This window comes from Vulpes vulpes, chromosome 12 (assembly GCF_048418805.1).
Source record: "Vulpes vulpes isolate BD-2025 chromosome 12, VulVul3, whole genome shotgun sequence".
Taxonomy (NCBI): domain Eukaryota; kingdom Metazoa; phylum Chordata; class Mammalia; order Carnivora; family Canidae; genus Vulpes; species Vulpes vulpes.
This window is the reverse complement of record NC_132791.1, coordinates 77,355,087-77,372,179: the sequence shown is the minus strand read 5'-3', so window position 1 is coordinate 77,372,179 and position 17,093 is coordinate 77,355,087. Positions and strand designations below refer to the sequence as shown.

The following is a 17,093-nucleotide window of genomic DNA, read 5'->3' as shown; positions in this document are numbered from 1 at the left end:
TGGTCCAAACTATCTCCTTGTATCTTCTGGAAGTCCCCATCTTGCCCCCCAACCTCCTTGAGCTTTTCAATTCTGCCTTTTCTAGCCTTTGATTTCTAGTTAACCTCATTCATTTAATCTCTGTCTGGTCATTTCCCAGTCTTTAATCCCATGGAAGCTAAGGATAAGTAGATATCTGTTTCACCTGTTGGAAATAATCCTAATCTAAATAATTTGAAAATTATATATTTAATTTTAGCATGTGAATTTTAATAAGGTTTAACCACATAAATAAACATCCATATTTCACACAATGTATACAAATAATAAAAAAGTGAATTCTGTGGATTACAGCCTCAAATTTCTGTTCCATGCTGAGCTCTATAACATATGACTATAGCTCCTAGCAGATCTTCTCTGTGTCCATAATCACCCCCATGAAGGTACTTATCAGTGATTATTTTCACATAGATTTTTATTCATCTAGTACTTTCCAAAGAGGAAACTTCAAAGGCAACAGGAATTGACTTTTCAACTGTGTGCGGAAGTTGTCGACCGTGGCTGTGTGTTAGAGACCCAGCAGAGTGTCTAACAACTAGTGGCAACAGGGCTCTCCCACAGGCCAGTTCATTCAGAGTCTCTGCGAGCAGACCCCATCAACCCTGTGTTTTAGAGACTCCTCAGGGAGATCCTGCACACAGCCAGAGTTGAGAACTGCCGAGCCTATGGCCAAGAATATGAAGAATGATGATACGTAAAAAAACGTTGCAAAAGTTAACAGTCAGTACTGCATTTAAGTTTGCAATTCAGTATCCTCAAAGGCGGGTAAGGGTCTTCTCTTTGGCCCAGTCTTGGATTTCTGCTTGTCCAAATGTGATGTAAAAAAACATGCCAAACATGTTGACAGCAGCAGACAGGAAAAAGACATTCCTCCAACCCGACACAGAATCCTGGAGACAGAAAACACAGAGTTATCAATTTCACAGCTTCTTCCCCACCAGCCCTAGAAATCCTCCATTTTGTGCGTTGCAACATCGATGTCTAAGCATAGCAGGGGCAATATGAAATAGTCACTTAACATCTTAAGTTATTGAAGAAGATTTTGTGAAATTATTGGAGAAAGAATGACTCAAATGAACATTGGGCTCTAGGTCGAGATAGATTTTTCTTTAAACCAAAATGAATTAACTTATGCTAATGGCTTTCTAGAAATTTGGATCCCAACATTCACAAAAATATCACATTACTCATTTAAAATTATGCCTAAAATGACATTTTTAAGGTCTCATCCTTGTGTTCTCTCTGTTTAGTTTTGTTTTTGGCTGTTGACGTCAGCACCAATGCCCTTTGGATGGGCATCTCAATACAATGTGAGTTGTATTTGTCCAGAATGTTCTTCCTCCCCCAGCCCTGGTAAGTCATAGTTCATTTCTGGCATTTTAGTCACAGTGGATTCCTAGCACTTTGGCTGAAAATGAAACTGGAAACTAGATCACATAAAGATGTATTAAAAATGAAATAAAACTTTTTTGTAAGTGGGTGGCTTTCCTGGGTGGCTCAGTTGGTTAAGCATCCAAGTCTTGATTTCAGCTCAGGTTGTGATCTCAGGGTTGTGAGATCAAGCCCTGAGTCAGGCTCAGTGCTGAGTGTGGAGCCTGTTTAAGATTATCTCTGTCTCTCTCTTCCGTTGCCCTCCCTCCCTTGCCCTGTTCTCTCTCTTTAAAAAAAAATAAAATGAAAATTTTATAAGTTGACTCTTGTCATCTTTCCACCACAGACTGGTTCTGCTTTATCTTCTGTCCTCCCAGCTCACACTTCACCCTGAGTGAGCCTCATGGCCCATGCTCACAGCCATGCTCTTGGCATCATGACCTCACATCTCCTTATTTAAACTGGCCTTGGGACCCTTTGTGTTTCCATTTTGTAATTGTTTCTAATTAGCATTAATCTGAGCAGGCTCTTCATAATCTTTCCCTTCTGTTCCTCTGTCTTCATGTCTTACCATTCCTTGCCATGTATCACTCACTCTGGTCATAACCTACAACTGTTTCATGCTTTTGTTCCTCCAGGAGCTCACGTGTGCTGTTCTCTCTACCTAAACTGTTCAGTTTCATCCATGTAACATCCATTCATTTTTAGAAGTTTGGCTTATGTTTTTTTTTCCCTGGGAAATCTGACCTAACAGAGTGTCATTTCGAGTCCCCTGTGAATAGAATGATCGTGTTGAAATCTGTGCTTGCCATCTCTGTCTGACCACACAGTCTTGGAGAGCAGAGGCCCTGCTGTGAGTCCCCAGTGCCTAAAACAATACCTGCCACTTGCAGACGTTCAATAAACTGGCCAACCTGACTGATAAGGAATCCGGTGGCAGTGGAAGAGATGATTCCTGCGATGAGCCCAAATCCCCTTGAGATTCCCATGAGGAAGCTTGCATACCTGTGGGCCAATGATTTTACACGTGATTTTATACAGAAAGCTGCCTGGGGCTTTTCAGCAATTCAACTTTAATGCAGTTCAATGATCATAGGCAAAGGCATTTTGCCTAATGCAGTTTTTCATTTACCTAGAAACATTTGGGGTAATTGTTTGCCTACGCTGAAATCACCTCTGCCAAATCAACAACCAGGGGCCACTTCAGTCTCTGGGGAGCCCAGGATCCACCCCCACCCCCATCCTGAGGCCGCTCAGCAAGGTAAGCCATTTGTGCAGTGCATTCAAAGTGCCTGGGTTTGAACCCAAAGTGCCTGGCTCTGCCTTTGTGTGACCTTAGGCCTGTCCATTAACTTTGCCATGACTCAGTATTCTCCCCTTTAGAGTGAGGATAACAATGGGGCCTACCTCATGCTGTTGTGAGGATTAGACGTGTTGATATATGTCTATCAAATAGTCTTGTCTCATGGCAGGTGCATACATATGTGGTAGCTGATATTATCAATACTTTGGAAGCTTCTCCAAAACACACGTGTGGACCATTTCCCAGAACATACAGTTCAATCTCTGGTTGGGAGGAAGCTCGGAAAACTTTATATCTAAATGATTACTGGGCAAGATTAGGAACTGTTGTTCTAAAAATGGCACAGGTCATGGCATGTACTGACATTTCTAGTTATTTGTCGTCATTGTACTATCATTTTGTGCATGTCATAACAAGAAGGAGTTGCAAGAAGAAGGCTGAGGCCTAACACCTCAGAAGAATTTGGGTGAGGGGAACAAACAGGTAAAGGCCTTACCTGGGGGCAACATCTAAGGTGTTGATGATGAACCCTGAATCACACAGGTTGCTAGTCCCAGGAATAAGTATCAGTAAAATAATGGTTGTCACGTAACTGGAAGCCACGAAGGGCAGGGCCACGGCACATAGCGATGGAAGGAGGAGGCCTAGACAATGAAACATACCATTAGGACCCCTCTCAGACCATATGTGGAAAAATGGATTAGTTAACCAAGAACCTGCACCTATTCTTACCTAGAGATGAAAAGAGTTTTCGTACAGTGACTAATCTGAGAAGATTTCTGGACAGAAGGAAATCTGCCAACTGGCCTCCTAGAATCGTACAACTTGAAGCAGCAATAAAAGGCAGGGAGGACAGAACCCCACTCTGAAGGGAAGAAACACATACAGTGACTGCAGATGAGCATACAGCACCAATGTTTATCAGTTCCACAGGCAACCATGCTCCCCATGCCCCCCGCACCCCAGGTAGGTTGTTTTTAGGAAATTAGCACCCTTTTCCACAGGAGAAGAACACTGCCTCAGGTAAGAGGGCCAGTTCCATGGTATTACACTGGTCTCTATAGAAAAGTAATATTAATCTCTAAGGGACATTGAAGGATTGGTTGATGTGGTGATGTTGCTCAGTGTTGTCAGAACATAGATCCTGCAGCGACTCTACCACTCACTGGTTGTGTAATCCAAGGCACATTGACTTACCTCTACATGTCCAATGTCCATGTCTGGACAATAGAAATCATTACCATGCCTCTCACAAGGTCACTGTGAAGGTTAAATGAGTGGTTATGTGCAAGGCCAGAATGCTCTAGGCAGCATGGAACGATTTCTCCTTATTGCCATTATTGTTTTCATAGAAGTACCAGAAGTATACTCACATCTCTGATGTTAACATGGAGCACAGAGCTGATGTACGTTGGTAGGTATGTTATAATAATGGTGCATAACCAGAAATGGCTGAAAAAACCCGTGAAAATGGCCCATAGTGGTAGGCATCTGACCATAGCCTTTATGGGGACAGATCGTCTGGGAGAACTGGACTGAAAGGAAATATCTAATCAATGTGGGGTTAGAACAGGCCTGAGAGTGCTTCAGCCCCACCCCCACCCTGGAGATCTCTGCATGGTCCATAGGTAGAAGGGATGCACTGTACCTGTTGAGCCAGTGAGGCCACAATGTATTCCTTTTCCTGGACACTTATGCATGGGTGATGCATGGGGTCATCATAAATCACTGTGAACCACAGGAGACAGCAGACACAGCCAATGCTACCTGGGAAGCCGAGATCCAGTTAATTTTTGAATAGATTTGTGTGCTGGAGGAAAGAAATTTCCTCCGAAGTGGCACCTGTTTGTTCCCTTCAAAACATACATATCAACTCATGGTTATGCCCCATAAGGAACTAAACTTTCCCAGTTCTTTATTTCAATTCTTTTACAAATCTCCTTTTTGAAAAAAGATTTATTTATTTATTTGAGAGAGAGATAGCACAGCGGAGGGGCAGAAGGAGAGAGAGAGAGAGAATCTTAATTGAACTCTGCACTCAGTACAGAGCCTGATATAGTGCTCCATCCCAGGATCCTGAGATCATGACCTAAGCCAAAACCAGGAGTTGGACACTTAACTGACTGAGCCACCCAGGCTACAAATCTCTGTTTAACTAAAACTCTCCAGATACCACATCTCAGATACAGAGTGCCACTTGTCAATGTCAGAGCCCTCTGGAGAGAACATAAGCATGAACATACCATTGCACAGCTGGTTAACTATTCTTAGGACTCAGTTATAATGTTATATGACTTTAGCAGCAGTTTCTTATTACATTCATTATTGTCTTATTTTAGAAGATCTGAGTAGGATTGAAGAAGATAGTAGTCATACATACATGAAACAACCTGCCAGAAAATCAATGTGACAAGGCAAATTTCTAGCACATTTGCAAAAGACAGTATTATTTGTATTCAAACAATACATTCATTATGGATTTCCAGAAGACATATTTCTTGACAGTACCTAATTAACATGTATGGATCAAAATGACCTGGGATTAACATCATTAATGAGAGAGTCATACAAACAAGAACCATATTGAATGACATCATTTGGTTAAACAACAAAACAGAAATGTATCTCATTGCTGAGATCTGTCATTTAAAGAAGTTAAAGACTGAATTTGATGGGATAAGCCCTGGAATTTTCCCTAGGGAAAGATGCTTTTTTTTTTTTTTAAGTAGGCTCCACCACCAGTGTGGAGCCCAATGCAGGGCTCAAACTCATGACCATGAGATCAAGACCTGAGCCAAGAACAAAAGTCAGACAATTAATTGTCTGAGCCACCAAGGCATCTCAGGAAGGGTGTATTTAAATCGAGCTTTGTAGGATTCACCTAGTAGAGAATAGATTAAGAGCATCTTGGCAGAAATAGTAATTACAATAAAATATGAAGACATGTTTAACGTGTGTTTCACCAACTTTTGGTGACACTGACATTTTAACCACAGAGCAACTAGATCTAGTATTTTAGAGGTGGTAGTGGAGATTCTACAGAAGATGCCAGGGGTGGGAGGGGAACACTACACTCCCAAATCCTCAAAAGTCATCACCACACAGAGCTCATCTCTTAGACTGGAGTCAGGGGGCTACCAATCTTCAACATTCTTTGTCACCTTCTGTTCAGTAATGGCCATTTTCTCTCATATGGTAATGGGTGACAGGTAATGTGGGCATCCAACCAAATGGCTGGCAAACAGAGGGTTTGGGATTATAAGGGAAGTGACTCACCAAAGATGTAGAAGATAAAAGGCCAGCCCAAGGCCTGTGAGATTAGTCCCCCCACGCAGAGAATGATGAAGGACCCAAATGCTGCCCCTGAAGAGAAGAGGGACAAAAAAGCACTTATGAAAACAGGAAAGGGCTGAGACTGAGTGGCCTCCCTGGACATTGTCTCAACAGAGAGGAGGCAAATTACTAAGTGAGGAGAGTCTCTCTTCCTGCTCACAGATCTCTCCCAATAATGTCATGTGAAGTACTTAGAACTGATAAATAATGATAGTATGCCTCCTGACACTTGAGTGGCTCTTTAACACCAATGAGCCCAGTACAAATCCCTTACTTTGTCATAGAAACTCTCTACAATCATAGCCACCAGTATTTCTTTATAATTAGAGTTGCATTCTGGCAGGGTTCAATACAAGGTTGACAGGGAAGGAAAATTACACAGATTAATAAGACATAGTCCCTGACCTCAAGGAGCCTTTAGTCCAGTTGGAGAGAAAAGCATGAGCAAAATTCACTTTTATAAATATAATATAGACCTTGGAGTTTGAACATATTTTATAGAGACCCACAATAAGAAATGCATTTTACACAGCAACACCATATGTATACAAATACATACACATACATAAACCTTAAACAAAAGTGTCATGAATTAGTACTTAGACTCACCATGTGCAATGCACTCCAACATTTTCCATTCTATTATGTTCTATTCTACTCTATTCTATTCACTTTTGTTTTTAAATACTGGTTTTGACCTATTACATTGATTTCATGACTCCCTGAATGGGTCTCAATTTACACTCTGCGGGGGGAGGGAGAGGATATGGAATACAGCTATAATGATTTATTATAGTATGCTATGGATGTATACATGAGGAGAGTGTTAAAACTGACAATGAGACTTACAAATTGTTAACATGAGCTAAGCAGTGAAATGAATGTATTTGGGGTAAACGAAGCTGGAAGTAGAGGACCTTCCAGGAAAATGGGCCCATAAAGTAGGGCCGGAGAGAAGTGAAGTGCAGATTGTAGGTGGTGTGACAAGAGCCTTGCTTACAGCAGTATGCTAAGTGGAAAAGCAGGCTGGGACCAGATGGCAGTCCGTCTTTGTATCCACACAATAAGGAGACCAGTCTTTATCTGCAATCATGGAGGAATACATGGGAGTCCAAGCAAGTGAGCAAAAATGCCTTAACTGTGCTTTAAGGAGATAACTTAGCTTTGATGGGAAGAGAGGTCACCAGGGAACAAAGCTGGAGGAGAGGGAAAACTGGCTGAGAGCATTTATAAACAAAGAAGACAGCATAACTGCAATGGAAGGAGCCAGAACACAGGGCTGCTTTGGAGTAAAAATCTTAGGATGCAGCCGTGCATTGGAGCTCGGAGTGAAAGCCTTAAAGAAACCTGGCTTCTGTTCTGCAAGTCTACACTTTCAGTGCTACCAGTTGGGGCAAATGGCAGTGATAAAGTCATTGAGTCCTTGGTGTGATCTGATCACATGCAGTGGAGAGGCAGAAGGCAGGGCAACAGAGGGTGTGCACTCTGGGGCCAAGCTGTCTGGGCTGAGATCTCAGCTCTACCACCTACTGCTATTCATATTTGGGTAATTTATTTAATCCCTGCATATGTTAATTCCCTCTTTTGTAAAATGAGAGTTTAAAAAATAACTAATTATCAGACAGTTGCTGTGAAGATTAGCTTGGAATAGCAAAGAACTCAAGGTCAGGTGGGCTCTTTAAACTCAACTTTTCAGACTGATTTCTCTCCTTACACTGTGAAATCTGATAGTCTTAATTCTCACATGCATAGCTTTGCTAAAATAGTGTTTTTATACATCATCAAGTATTATATATGTTTACTTGATCTTTAAAAAGAGATAGCAAGCACAAGGTGGGGGAGGAGCAGAGGAGAGTTCTGGAGAAACAGACTCTGCTGATCAGGAAGCCCAACATGGGCTCTATCCTGGGACCCTGAGATCAAGGCCTGAGCTGATGGCAGACGCTTAACTCAGTAAGCCACCCATGCACCCCTAATTTTATTTGAACTTTTTGCATTTAAGCCAATTCAAGGTCTAAATGTTTTCCGACAATGGTTTTCTGACCACCCTAGCTCACAATGGTCTCCTGTTTCTGATCCTCAGTGGCTTTCTCTCACAGGTGTTAGGTAATTTTCTCACACTGTTAAATTTCTTGGTACCACTTTCTCCCTCTGTGCACATCACAGAGAAGGAAAGATGTGTTGGGGCTAAGCAGATTGCAAAGCTGTAATTCACATGTACATCGTTACCTGAACCCGCAATGCTGGTGAGCTTGCTTCGTTCAAGTGGGGGAGCCCACTTTGCCCAAATTGTAAACTGACCCGTCCATGCCATTCCCTAAAATGAAAATTATCAAGATCTTTGATCTCAAGTAGAATTCAGGCACCTGTATCACACTCAGAATGAGAAAGTTGCTGGGTACCTGGGCCATGCCCTGGATTGTCCGAATCACAATAACCAAAATCACTCCGAAGTCGGCAGCCAATGGCGTAAAGAGGGTGAGAAGAGAGGAGATCAGCAAACCAGCACCAAGCATCTGTTTTGCTCCAAATATCCCTGCTAAATATCCACTTGGGATCAGAGTCACTATTATCCCGTAGCTGATGGAGCTAAAGATGATACCCTGAGTCTCTGGGCTCCATTCATAGACAGAGGCCTGGGTGGGAGAAAAAAAGAAAATTCTTTGCTGAGAAGTTCTGTTAGGAAAATCTACTTTAAAACCAGTGCTGGTTGGGGTTGGTGGGATTCTAGTATAGAAATCACCTTTCTGTATTTGTTTGTTTTTAAAGATTTTATTTATTTTCTTTAAAATTTAAATTCAATTTAATTAACAAATAGTGAATTATTAGTTTCAGAGGTGATTTAGTGATTCATCAGTTGTAATTTTTTTACCTAACAAATATCCCACTTCTTCCAAACAACCAATTAATTATATCCCTACTCTGCTTCTTTCAGAGGGAGAGTAAAAACAAAAGAAATGAAGAAGGAAAGAGTTAAGAAATAAATACATAATAGGAAGACATAAATAATAAAAAGCCATTGGGAGATATTTTGTCTGAGAGTTTCTTTTAACTATTTGCTTCTGGGAGAAGTTAGGTAACATGTTGACTCTTGTTTCAAAAATTAGAAAAAGACAACTTTACTAAACTCTCATCAAAATCAGCCTTAAAATCAAGTTTAGGAATTATGGTCTGCCGTGGGAGAGATGACTTCTTAACACATACTACACATTGATAAAATCACATTCTTCTCATGATGCAAGCCAATAAATAATTTTTGGTAGCCAAGTAGATATGTGGCATCATGCTATAAATTGAAGCAAAGAAACAAAAAATATATATATGAAAATGAACTATTTTTATCTACTTATAATAACTATAAATAATGCAAGATATATGCTTCACATCAGAATTCAAGTTTGAGGATAAAACATCAGTAAAACAGGAAGTTTGAGAAGAGGGGGGAACAATTTGCAAAGGTCCCAGGAAGGAAGCAATACTTGAGCCAACCTTTGAAGAATGACTATGATTTGTACAAAAAGAAATAGGAAAATTTATTTTTATTGAGGAGCAAAAGTTGAACTTGTCACTTTTGAAATTATATCAAATGATGAGAAACTAATCAGGGCTCTGATTTGCTCAAAGACCTTCCTTGGGCCACTGATAGTAGATATGAGTGTGCTGAGAAGAGAGGCCAGATTCTGGAGGAACACAGCACATCAAGAAAGAAGTTTGGCAACTCGAAGGTATACTGGAACATTAAGCATGAGAATTTGAATGCATAGAATGAATGATGGTGAAAAGACTAGAGGGAGAGGGGTCATTATAAATAAGCTGGGTCCAAGGCAATAAAATCGTGAAATACAAGGGTGACATTAGGAATGTACAGTAAATGATAGTTTAAAGGAAAAATTTAAAAATAGGATATAATCATGATTCTCATATGATATTGTGATAAAGATTTTTATTTATCTCAGTAATCAATGAGGAAATTGGTAAGATGTTACAACTGGTCCAAAGGGAATTCAAAGACACAGAAGTAGGAATTAATGCTGAATTCGATTTTAAATATATGGCAAAATTGGCTTACTCAACTGAGGGGCAAGTGAGGAGAGTATCAGTTGATTTTCCACAGGACAAAAATCATTTGCAGAGCTATGAGCAAAAGTCTCTTGCATTACTACTTGTTATATAGAACTTAGAGAGTGGCAGAATAGCCCCAAGACAATGAAAGGTGCAGAAATCTACACAGAATCTGGCAGAAGGGCGCGCTCCATGCCAAGTTTTTCATGGAAGACACCTAATATTCTGTTCCTTTGTAGACGGTTTCACAATTTTTTTCTATAGTCTCCCCACCTTGTAATCATAACAATTTCAATGAAGAATTATTTTTATCACAGAAGTAAACAATATCTCAAAAACAAAATTCCAGTCTTATTTTAGTTTGTCATTGGCACCTCATGCTTCTCTAAAGCATAGAATCAAGATCCTTCCGTTCAAACTGGGTTTTCCCTCTCAACAAAGAGCACCATTCTCCATGATAATTACTTACCTCTGTATTAAATTCCTCCATAGATCTGCTGGGGTTCTTGACGGTGTCTGCAAGAGGTCCTTCTGTGGAGGCATTGGGCAGACCATGCAGCTGAGTGCTGTTCACCATCGCAATAATTGCAATGCTCAGACTCACACGCTGGGTAATCATGGTGAAGTTTGAGAAGTGCATGATGAAAGCCAGTCCATAGCGTAATGAACAGAACTCTGGACCTAGAGGACGATATGAAAGTACACAATGAGCATCCTGACTGAGGCCACCGTTTTTCCACTTCTCCCATGGCTAAGCCTGAAAAAGACATCAGAGACCTCACTTAGCTCTACTGCCCTTTTCCACCAAAAAAACCATGACTATAATGCTCCTTTGTCATATTCTTCAGTTGGCTGTAAGAAAATCAATCTGGGATCTTACAGTCAAGTAAAGCAAATATGACTTTTTCTGGAGGTGTGGGAAGCAGACTGTAACTATAGGAAAATCTAAGAGTCATGTTTTCCCAAAATCAAATGAATGGGGGAGATCATGACAAAGCCAGTGACAAAACCCAAGTCACCCAGCTGCAAGTCAGAGGTCCTATCTGTTTTACATATCTATTCACCGCAAAGCTTGGATGTTTGTATTTGGATAACTGCTTTTGAAGGAAGCTAATCAAATCTCTAATCTGAGAGAGAATATGCCTAAGTGAACACCTCCACTGACTCCTTAGTGTGATGTTCACTTAGAAACATTTTTGTTGTGTGTCACTAGACTCTGCCTGCACATGTGTTCAGCTTTTAAAAAACTAATGTGGAGAACCATTTTTACTGAGTTTGTAAGTGATATGGCACTGGATGAGTATTCAGTATGCTACAAGAACAACATATTTTTTAAATGTATTTATTTATTTGGGAGAGAGAGAGCAGGGTAAGGGGCAGAGGGAGAGAGAGAATCCTCAAGTAGACTTCCTACTGAGCTCAGAGCCTGATGTGGGTCTTGATCCCAGGACCCTGAGATCCTAACTTGAGCCGAAATCAAGAGTTGGTCCAATGTTACACTGAGTTTACTTTGAGTTTTCATAATGGGTGACATGACTTAAACAAACAAACAAACAAACAAGAAGGGAAAGGAAAAGAACAACCTTGGAGGCAAGTGTCTACTCTTCATTAAAGTAGTCTGCAAACAAGAGGGAAGGGGAGGGTTTACCTTTCCTGGTGGAAGACTTCTCATCCATTTGGCTTCTTTGGGAAGTGGTGGCACACTCTGTGGTGGACTTTCCCTCTGCCCTGAATCTCTTTTACCACAACTGGTTTTTATCTGTGGGAAAAACAACAATCCAAAACATGACACACAAACATATCTAGAATTCTAAGAAAACCATCTATAAAATTACAGTGAGTGGGGCTTTCTGCTACAATTACAAATAAATCTAGTTATTTTGACAGGAAAAGATAATTCATGATCCCCAAGTGGACATGTTTAATTTGATATCTGTACACTGATCAAACTCTTTTTGCAGATACATATACTTACTTCTTTTAGGAGATATCCTTATTCTCAGAATACTGTTAGTTTTGCAGCCATCCCTAAATTGAAGCTTTTATGACTTTATAAGTAATATGTCATGCTTATATTTCATCACTCAAAACGCTGCATTCTTTCTGCACATCAATTCAACGAGAAATATCTGCACCCTTAGGTATGTTCATATTCTGTGACTTTAGAATAGAGGCTTATAAGGAATGATAAAATGAAGAGTTTTATCCAAAGTTTCTTTGCAGTATTAGTTATTACAGCTTAATACTGGAGACAAATTAACGTAACAAAAAGGTTTTCAGTGAGTCTATGTTAATTGATCCTTATGATGGACATTATTAAAATAATGTCCCCAACATGTGGATACTCTAGTGTACAAAGCAGTTGCTGTGCTTGTGTTGATACCTGCATATCCACAGAAAAAGAAGCAGATTCATACAAATGTCAGCAGTGGCTAATTCTGCATTATAGAACTTGGTGGTCACATTATTCTTTATGATTTTTCAGATCCACCTAGCGATTTGTTTTTTTTTTAACAAATCATAGATACTCATTTTATACCCAGAGGAAGCTAATTTGAAAGAATGATAATTAGCCTTCATTAGCAAAGACAGGATAACCTTCTTCCTGCTTGCCAAATGTCTCTAGAATTCTAAGATTTCCCCCTCTAAGTTTTGAAATTTTCTTTTTTTATTTACCTGGACCTAAATAAATGCCCAGCTGCTAAGCAAGAGAAGGCCAGCACCAGGAAACATGTTGACTTTTGTCCTGCTGTGGAAGGCTTTCGAGTCTTGCTAACTTCTGGATGATATCAGGAGCCTGATTCAGTGCTTTTTCACTCAGATCCTAGCTGAAGCAAAATGGAATGGACACCTAGTTTACCCAGAGTTTGGACCATTTTCTATCTGATTTCCCTTAATGTGAGTTCCCCAAGACTTACCTGAAGGGAACTTCTTATCTGTACATGCAGCTACTAGTATCCATACTCTACTTACAGCTTTCCCAGCAACTTCTCCAATCAATCTGAACTCTAGAGCTGAAAAATGCTCAGAGATCCTCTGGCCCAACCATTCAACTTACTGATGAGAAAACTGCTGTGCAGAAATCTGAGGAGTTGACACCAAGTCACACAGTTTTCAGAGCCAGCACCCGGTCTCCTAAAGCCCAGACTGGTGCTTATCCTATCTGTTAACACTACTTTCCCTTTATGTTCATATTTTAAGCTCAGCTTAGAACACAATATGGTAGTTTCATTTTGAGGTATTCTACAGGGGGGATTTATATGGCTTTAAATGGTTTTAATCATTTATTCCAGAACAAAATTTGATGATGAAAATACTTTCAAGTGGAGCTTTGAATTTTAAGAGAATAAAAATGACTTTTTCTTACTTTTTTTTTAGTGGAATTATATCACAAACCTCTCACTTCGTCCTTCCCCTTCCACCTGTTGTCATCATCGTTATCATAGTTTTCATGATTTCACACACTGTTTTGAATTTTGCCTCAGTTGCTGATTTCACTTGTTAATTTCCTACTTCCTTTGCATTAGACAAATAGAGAAATTGAGCAGATATCACAAATCACTCTAAACTAGAGTTTCTAAGTGATGTAGTAATAGAAACTATTTTGCTAACATAATCACAAAAGCATATGAAATGATGGGTCTCAGCCCTGTTATGACTAGCACTCAGAGACAGTGGGTTGAGTCTAAGCCCAGTCATAAACACTGTTAAGGACCTGCCCATTCAGGGGTGACACTTCTAAAAACTAGTGAGTCCCAGTGTCAAAGCTGTAAGTAAATATAGAAAAATTGAATAGACATTCAATGAAAATTCTTTTAAAAATAATTTTATGATACAGTATAGAATTGTATTTTATATAAAATTAATAATGTAGACAATATGGCTTATACACAAGCAAAAGAATAGGGCTTTTTTCCTATTTGCCTCTATCTGGAACTCATTACTTTGTTATAGTAGTCTTTCTATTGCTCTTAGATTTCTCCTAATCCTCAGCCCATCTTGCATCATCTCTGTTAGCCAAGTCCCCAAGTTTACTCAGAGTAAATGTTACATGTGGTTGAAGAGTATGAACATGCAGTTCAAAGGGCATCCAGGGACCAAACTTTTCTGTGCCATTCACAATCTGAGTAAACCAAGGCAGGTTTCATCAGCTACCCGAGCTTTAATTGAATAGGAAATGGAAAAAAACAGCACATATGGAGATGATATTATTTCATGGGACTGTTGTGAGTGGGAAAAAAAAGGTATGATGCATGCCTTCTAAATGTAAAATATGCATCATAAATGTTATTGATATTAACAATAGCAATAATAATCAACAGTCAAGATTGGCACTAAGGCCCTCTCAGGTTAGTAAGTACAGATTTACAAGAAATAAAATACATTCCTGTAGACATGCTTTTGATCGAATGTTCAATTGGTTTCAAACATTTCCTTTTAAAAGAGAGTTCTTCTGGGATGCCTGGGTGGCTCAACAGTTGAGTGTCACCTTTGGCTCACGGCATAATCCTAGAGTCCCAGAATCGACTCCTGCATTGGGCTCCCAGCATGGAGCCTGCTTCTCCCTCTGCCTGTGTCTCTGCCTCTCTCTCTCTGTATGTCTCTCACGAATAAATAAATAAAATCTTTTAAAAAATAAAATAAAATAAGGTTCCTCTGAATGAGACCTTGGGAAATGGGGGAAGAAGGGATGTATCTTGCTACAAACATCAGAGAACTCAGGAAGAAGCAATGTCTTCCATGTTAGTAAAACTGAGGGCCCTTTTTTATCAACTGTCTACCTTTCTGAAAGATTAGTAGTGCTGAAATAAGACTGGTTATTCCAGTAGGTCATTTATGTCAGGCTGTCAATTCACTAATGGATTTAATCATGAGAAAAAGAAAAGAAAAAGTGTATCAAGCATCAATAGAGGGTGATCCTAGAAAGCAGGCTAACGCTCAAATCAGTGTAGTTGGGTCACTGCCTCCCGGGACTCACAGCTCAGCTCAGCGGGAGATCTGTAGGAGTGCCTGTGGGCCTTTCCTCCAACCTTAGGCTTCTCTTCCAGGAGAAGAGCCCAGCTGTGCTTTGGACTAGGGATCTTCTCTGGCAGGTTGGGAGAAGGCAACTTCACAACGTTTTCACCTAGGGCTTCCCATCATAGCACCATCATACTAATCTCTCTGGGTACCTCTCCTGAGCTGTCCAATGAGGGCAACAAACAGGGTGAGCTCTACAAGCATACATGTTTTTCTTGCCCTTAATATTTTTTAAAGATTTTATTTATTTATTCATGAGACACAGAGAGAGAGGCAGTGACATAGGCAGAGGGAGAAGCAGGCTCCCTGCAGGGAGCCCGGTGTGGGACTCTATCCTAGGACCCCAGGATCACGCTCTAAGCTGAAGGCAGATGCTCAACCATGGAGCCACCCAGGTGCCCCTCTTGCCCTTAATCTTAATCATGACTTCATATTCTCCTTTCCTTGAGAGACAATTTCAAATGTACATAGAAATCTGAGAAGACTCATTTGCCACAGCCTCCAACCCCAAACCTTGTTCGTTCTGATCCAGTATTTCATCCCACAGTGAAACCCATCCAACTCATCAAGGTGTCACAGTTAATACAGAATCCTCAGAGAAGGCATCATTGCCCAGTGTCCATTGGCACTGGTGGCCTCTCAAACCTTTCTCTAGAGTATCGATTGAATTGATTGCATGTTTCAGAAAGTCTCTTCATTTTGGAACCAGAAACCGTTTCCAAGTGGGAATCCTTAAACTGCTGTTAATGGTTTTCCTCTGATTCCCCCTCAGACTGTTCCTTCCCTTTAATGGATCTCTGATTGATTAGTAATTATCCTCCGACCCAAAAAGAAGAAAAGCACTTACCTTCACCATTAAACCAGTATTTTAAGCCCTAGACTATAAGGCTACTTGAAGAATTTTCTGTCCCTTCCTCCCTTTCCAATAATTCCACAGAGTTTCACAAGGATAAATAATGAGCCACGTGGCAGTCAGATAGCCTCAGGTCCAGCCCTGCATCCTCAGAGCAGAGCACCCGGGTTTGACTCTCTTGATTAATTTTTAACCTAATTTTCAAGTTTTTACTGATATGAGTATCTCAAAAGGTGACATCATGTTTTTCTGCTTTGAACTGTGCATACAACCAAAAAAAAGTCAACAAGCATTTTTCCTGAAAGGAAGGTGGCATGGTATGGATGAAAGACCAAGGCTCTTGGGATTGGAGAGATGATATGAACCCCACCTTCACTTCCTCATATTGTTTCTTTCTTTCTTTCTTTCTTTCTTTCTTTCTTTCTTTCTTCTTTCTTTTCTTTTCCTTTTCTTTCTTTCTTTTCTTTCTTTCTTTCTTTCTTTCTTTCTTTCTTTCTTTCTCTCTCTCTCTTTCTTTCTTTCTTTCTTTCTTTCTTTCTTTCTTTCTTTCTTCTTTCTTGATGTTATTTATTTATTTGAGAGAGAGAGAGAGAGAGAGTATGAGAGGGAGGAGGGTCAGAGAGAGAAGCAGATTCCCTGCTGAGCCGGGAACCAGATGCCAAGCTTGATCCTGGGACCCTAGGATCATGACCTGAGCCAAAAGCAGATGCTTAACTGACTGAGCCATCTAGGCACCCCTTTCTAGAATTTTCTGTGGCTTTGGACAAGTCACTTAACCCCTGTGAATTTCACTAGTAAAGCAAGGGTTATAACACTCAACTCATGGGGTTATTATGCTAACTGGTAGTCAGTCTTCAATAAATGAGACGTTTCCACTAAGAGGTTCTGGTAAGTTGTCTAGACTTTCCTTAAGCTTTTAGTGCCTATGTTCTAATACACTTTGGCTAAACTGCTATCTTCTCATGATGATGCTACCCTGTGTTGGGGAACATCATCAAAGACGTGTGACCCATGAGCTAGGCCTGGGCACTCAGAGGCTCCTCAGCATCTCCTGGGAATGTGGGTCCCATTTGCCTTTTCCACTGCCAGAGGCTGCTCTAAGGACATAGCCTT

The 17,093-nt window shown here is 40.3% G+C and overlaps 1 protein-coding gene across 6 annotated transcripts; it reads right to left on the bottom strand.

The window, feature by feature from the left end:
* Positions 1-227: 227 nt before the first annotated feature.
* On the bottom strand, positions 228-16,156 carry SLC17A2 (solute carrier family 17 member 2). Of its 6 annotated transcripts, none has more exons than XM_072728969.1 (13): positions 15,975-16,156; positions 12,785-12,936; positions 11,757-11,867; positions 10,578-10,789; positions 8,449-8,682; positions 8,276-8,363; positions 5,990-6,076; positions 4,362-4,480; positions 4,087-4,248; positions 3,446-3,578; positions 3,210-3,357; positions 2,325-2,415; positions 228-929 (listed from the first exon to the last, which is right to left on the bottom strand). In XM_072728969.1, exons 3-13 carry the CDS (start codon positions 11,782-11,784, stop codon positions 795-797), a joined length of 1,437 nt encoding a protein of 478 aa, XP_072585070.1. In that variant the 5' UTR covers positions 11,785-11,867; positions 12,785-12,936; positions 15,975-16,156; the 3' UTR covers positions 228-794. The 6 variants fall into 6 exon arrangements, with proteins under 6 accessions (XP_072585070.1, XP_072585071.1, XP_025855020.1 ...); XM_072728970.1 differs by having other exon boundaries at positions 12,785-12,932; positions 15,975-16,123; XM_072728967.1 differs by having other exon boundaries at positions 440-929; positions 2,291-2,415; positions 15,975-16,121.
* Positions 16,157-17,093: the final 937 nt, after the last annotated feature.

Excerpts from the sequence above, each read along its gene's own strand:
- SLC17A2 (XM_072728966.1), bottom strand. The coding sequence starts at position 11,784 with ATGGATGAGAAGTCTTCCACCAGGAAAG. Across the intron at positions 10,790-11,756 it reads GAAGTCTTCCACCAGGAAAG|GTCCAGAGTTCTGTTCATTA; the intron begins GTAAACCCTCCC and ends ATCGTCCTCTAG. Across the intron at positions 4,481-5,989 it reads TTTTATCTTCTACATCTTTG|GTAGCATTGGCTGTGTCTGC; the intron begins GTGAGTCACTTC and ends TCGGCTTCCCAG.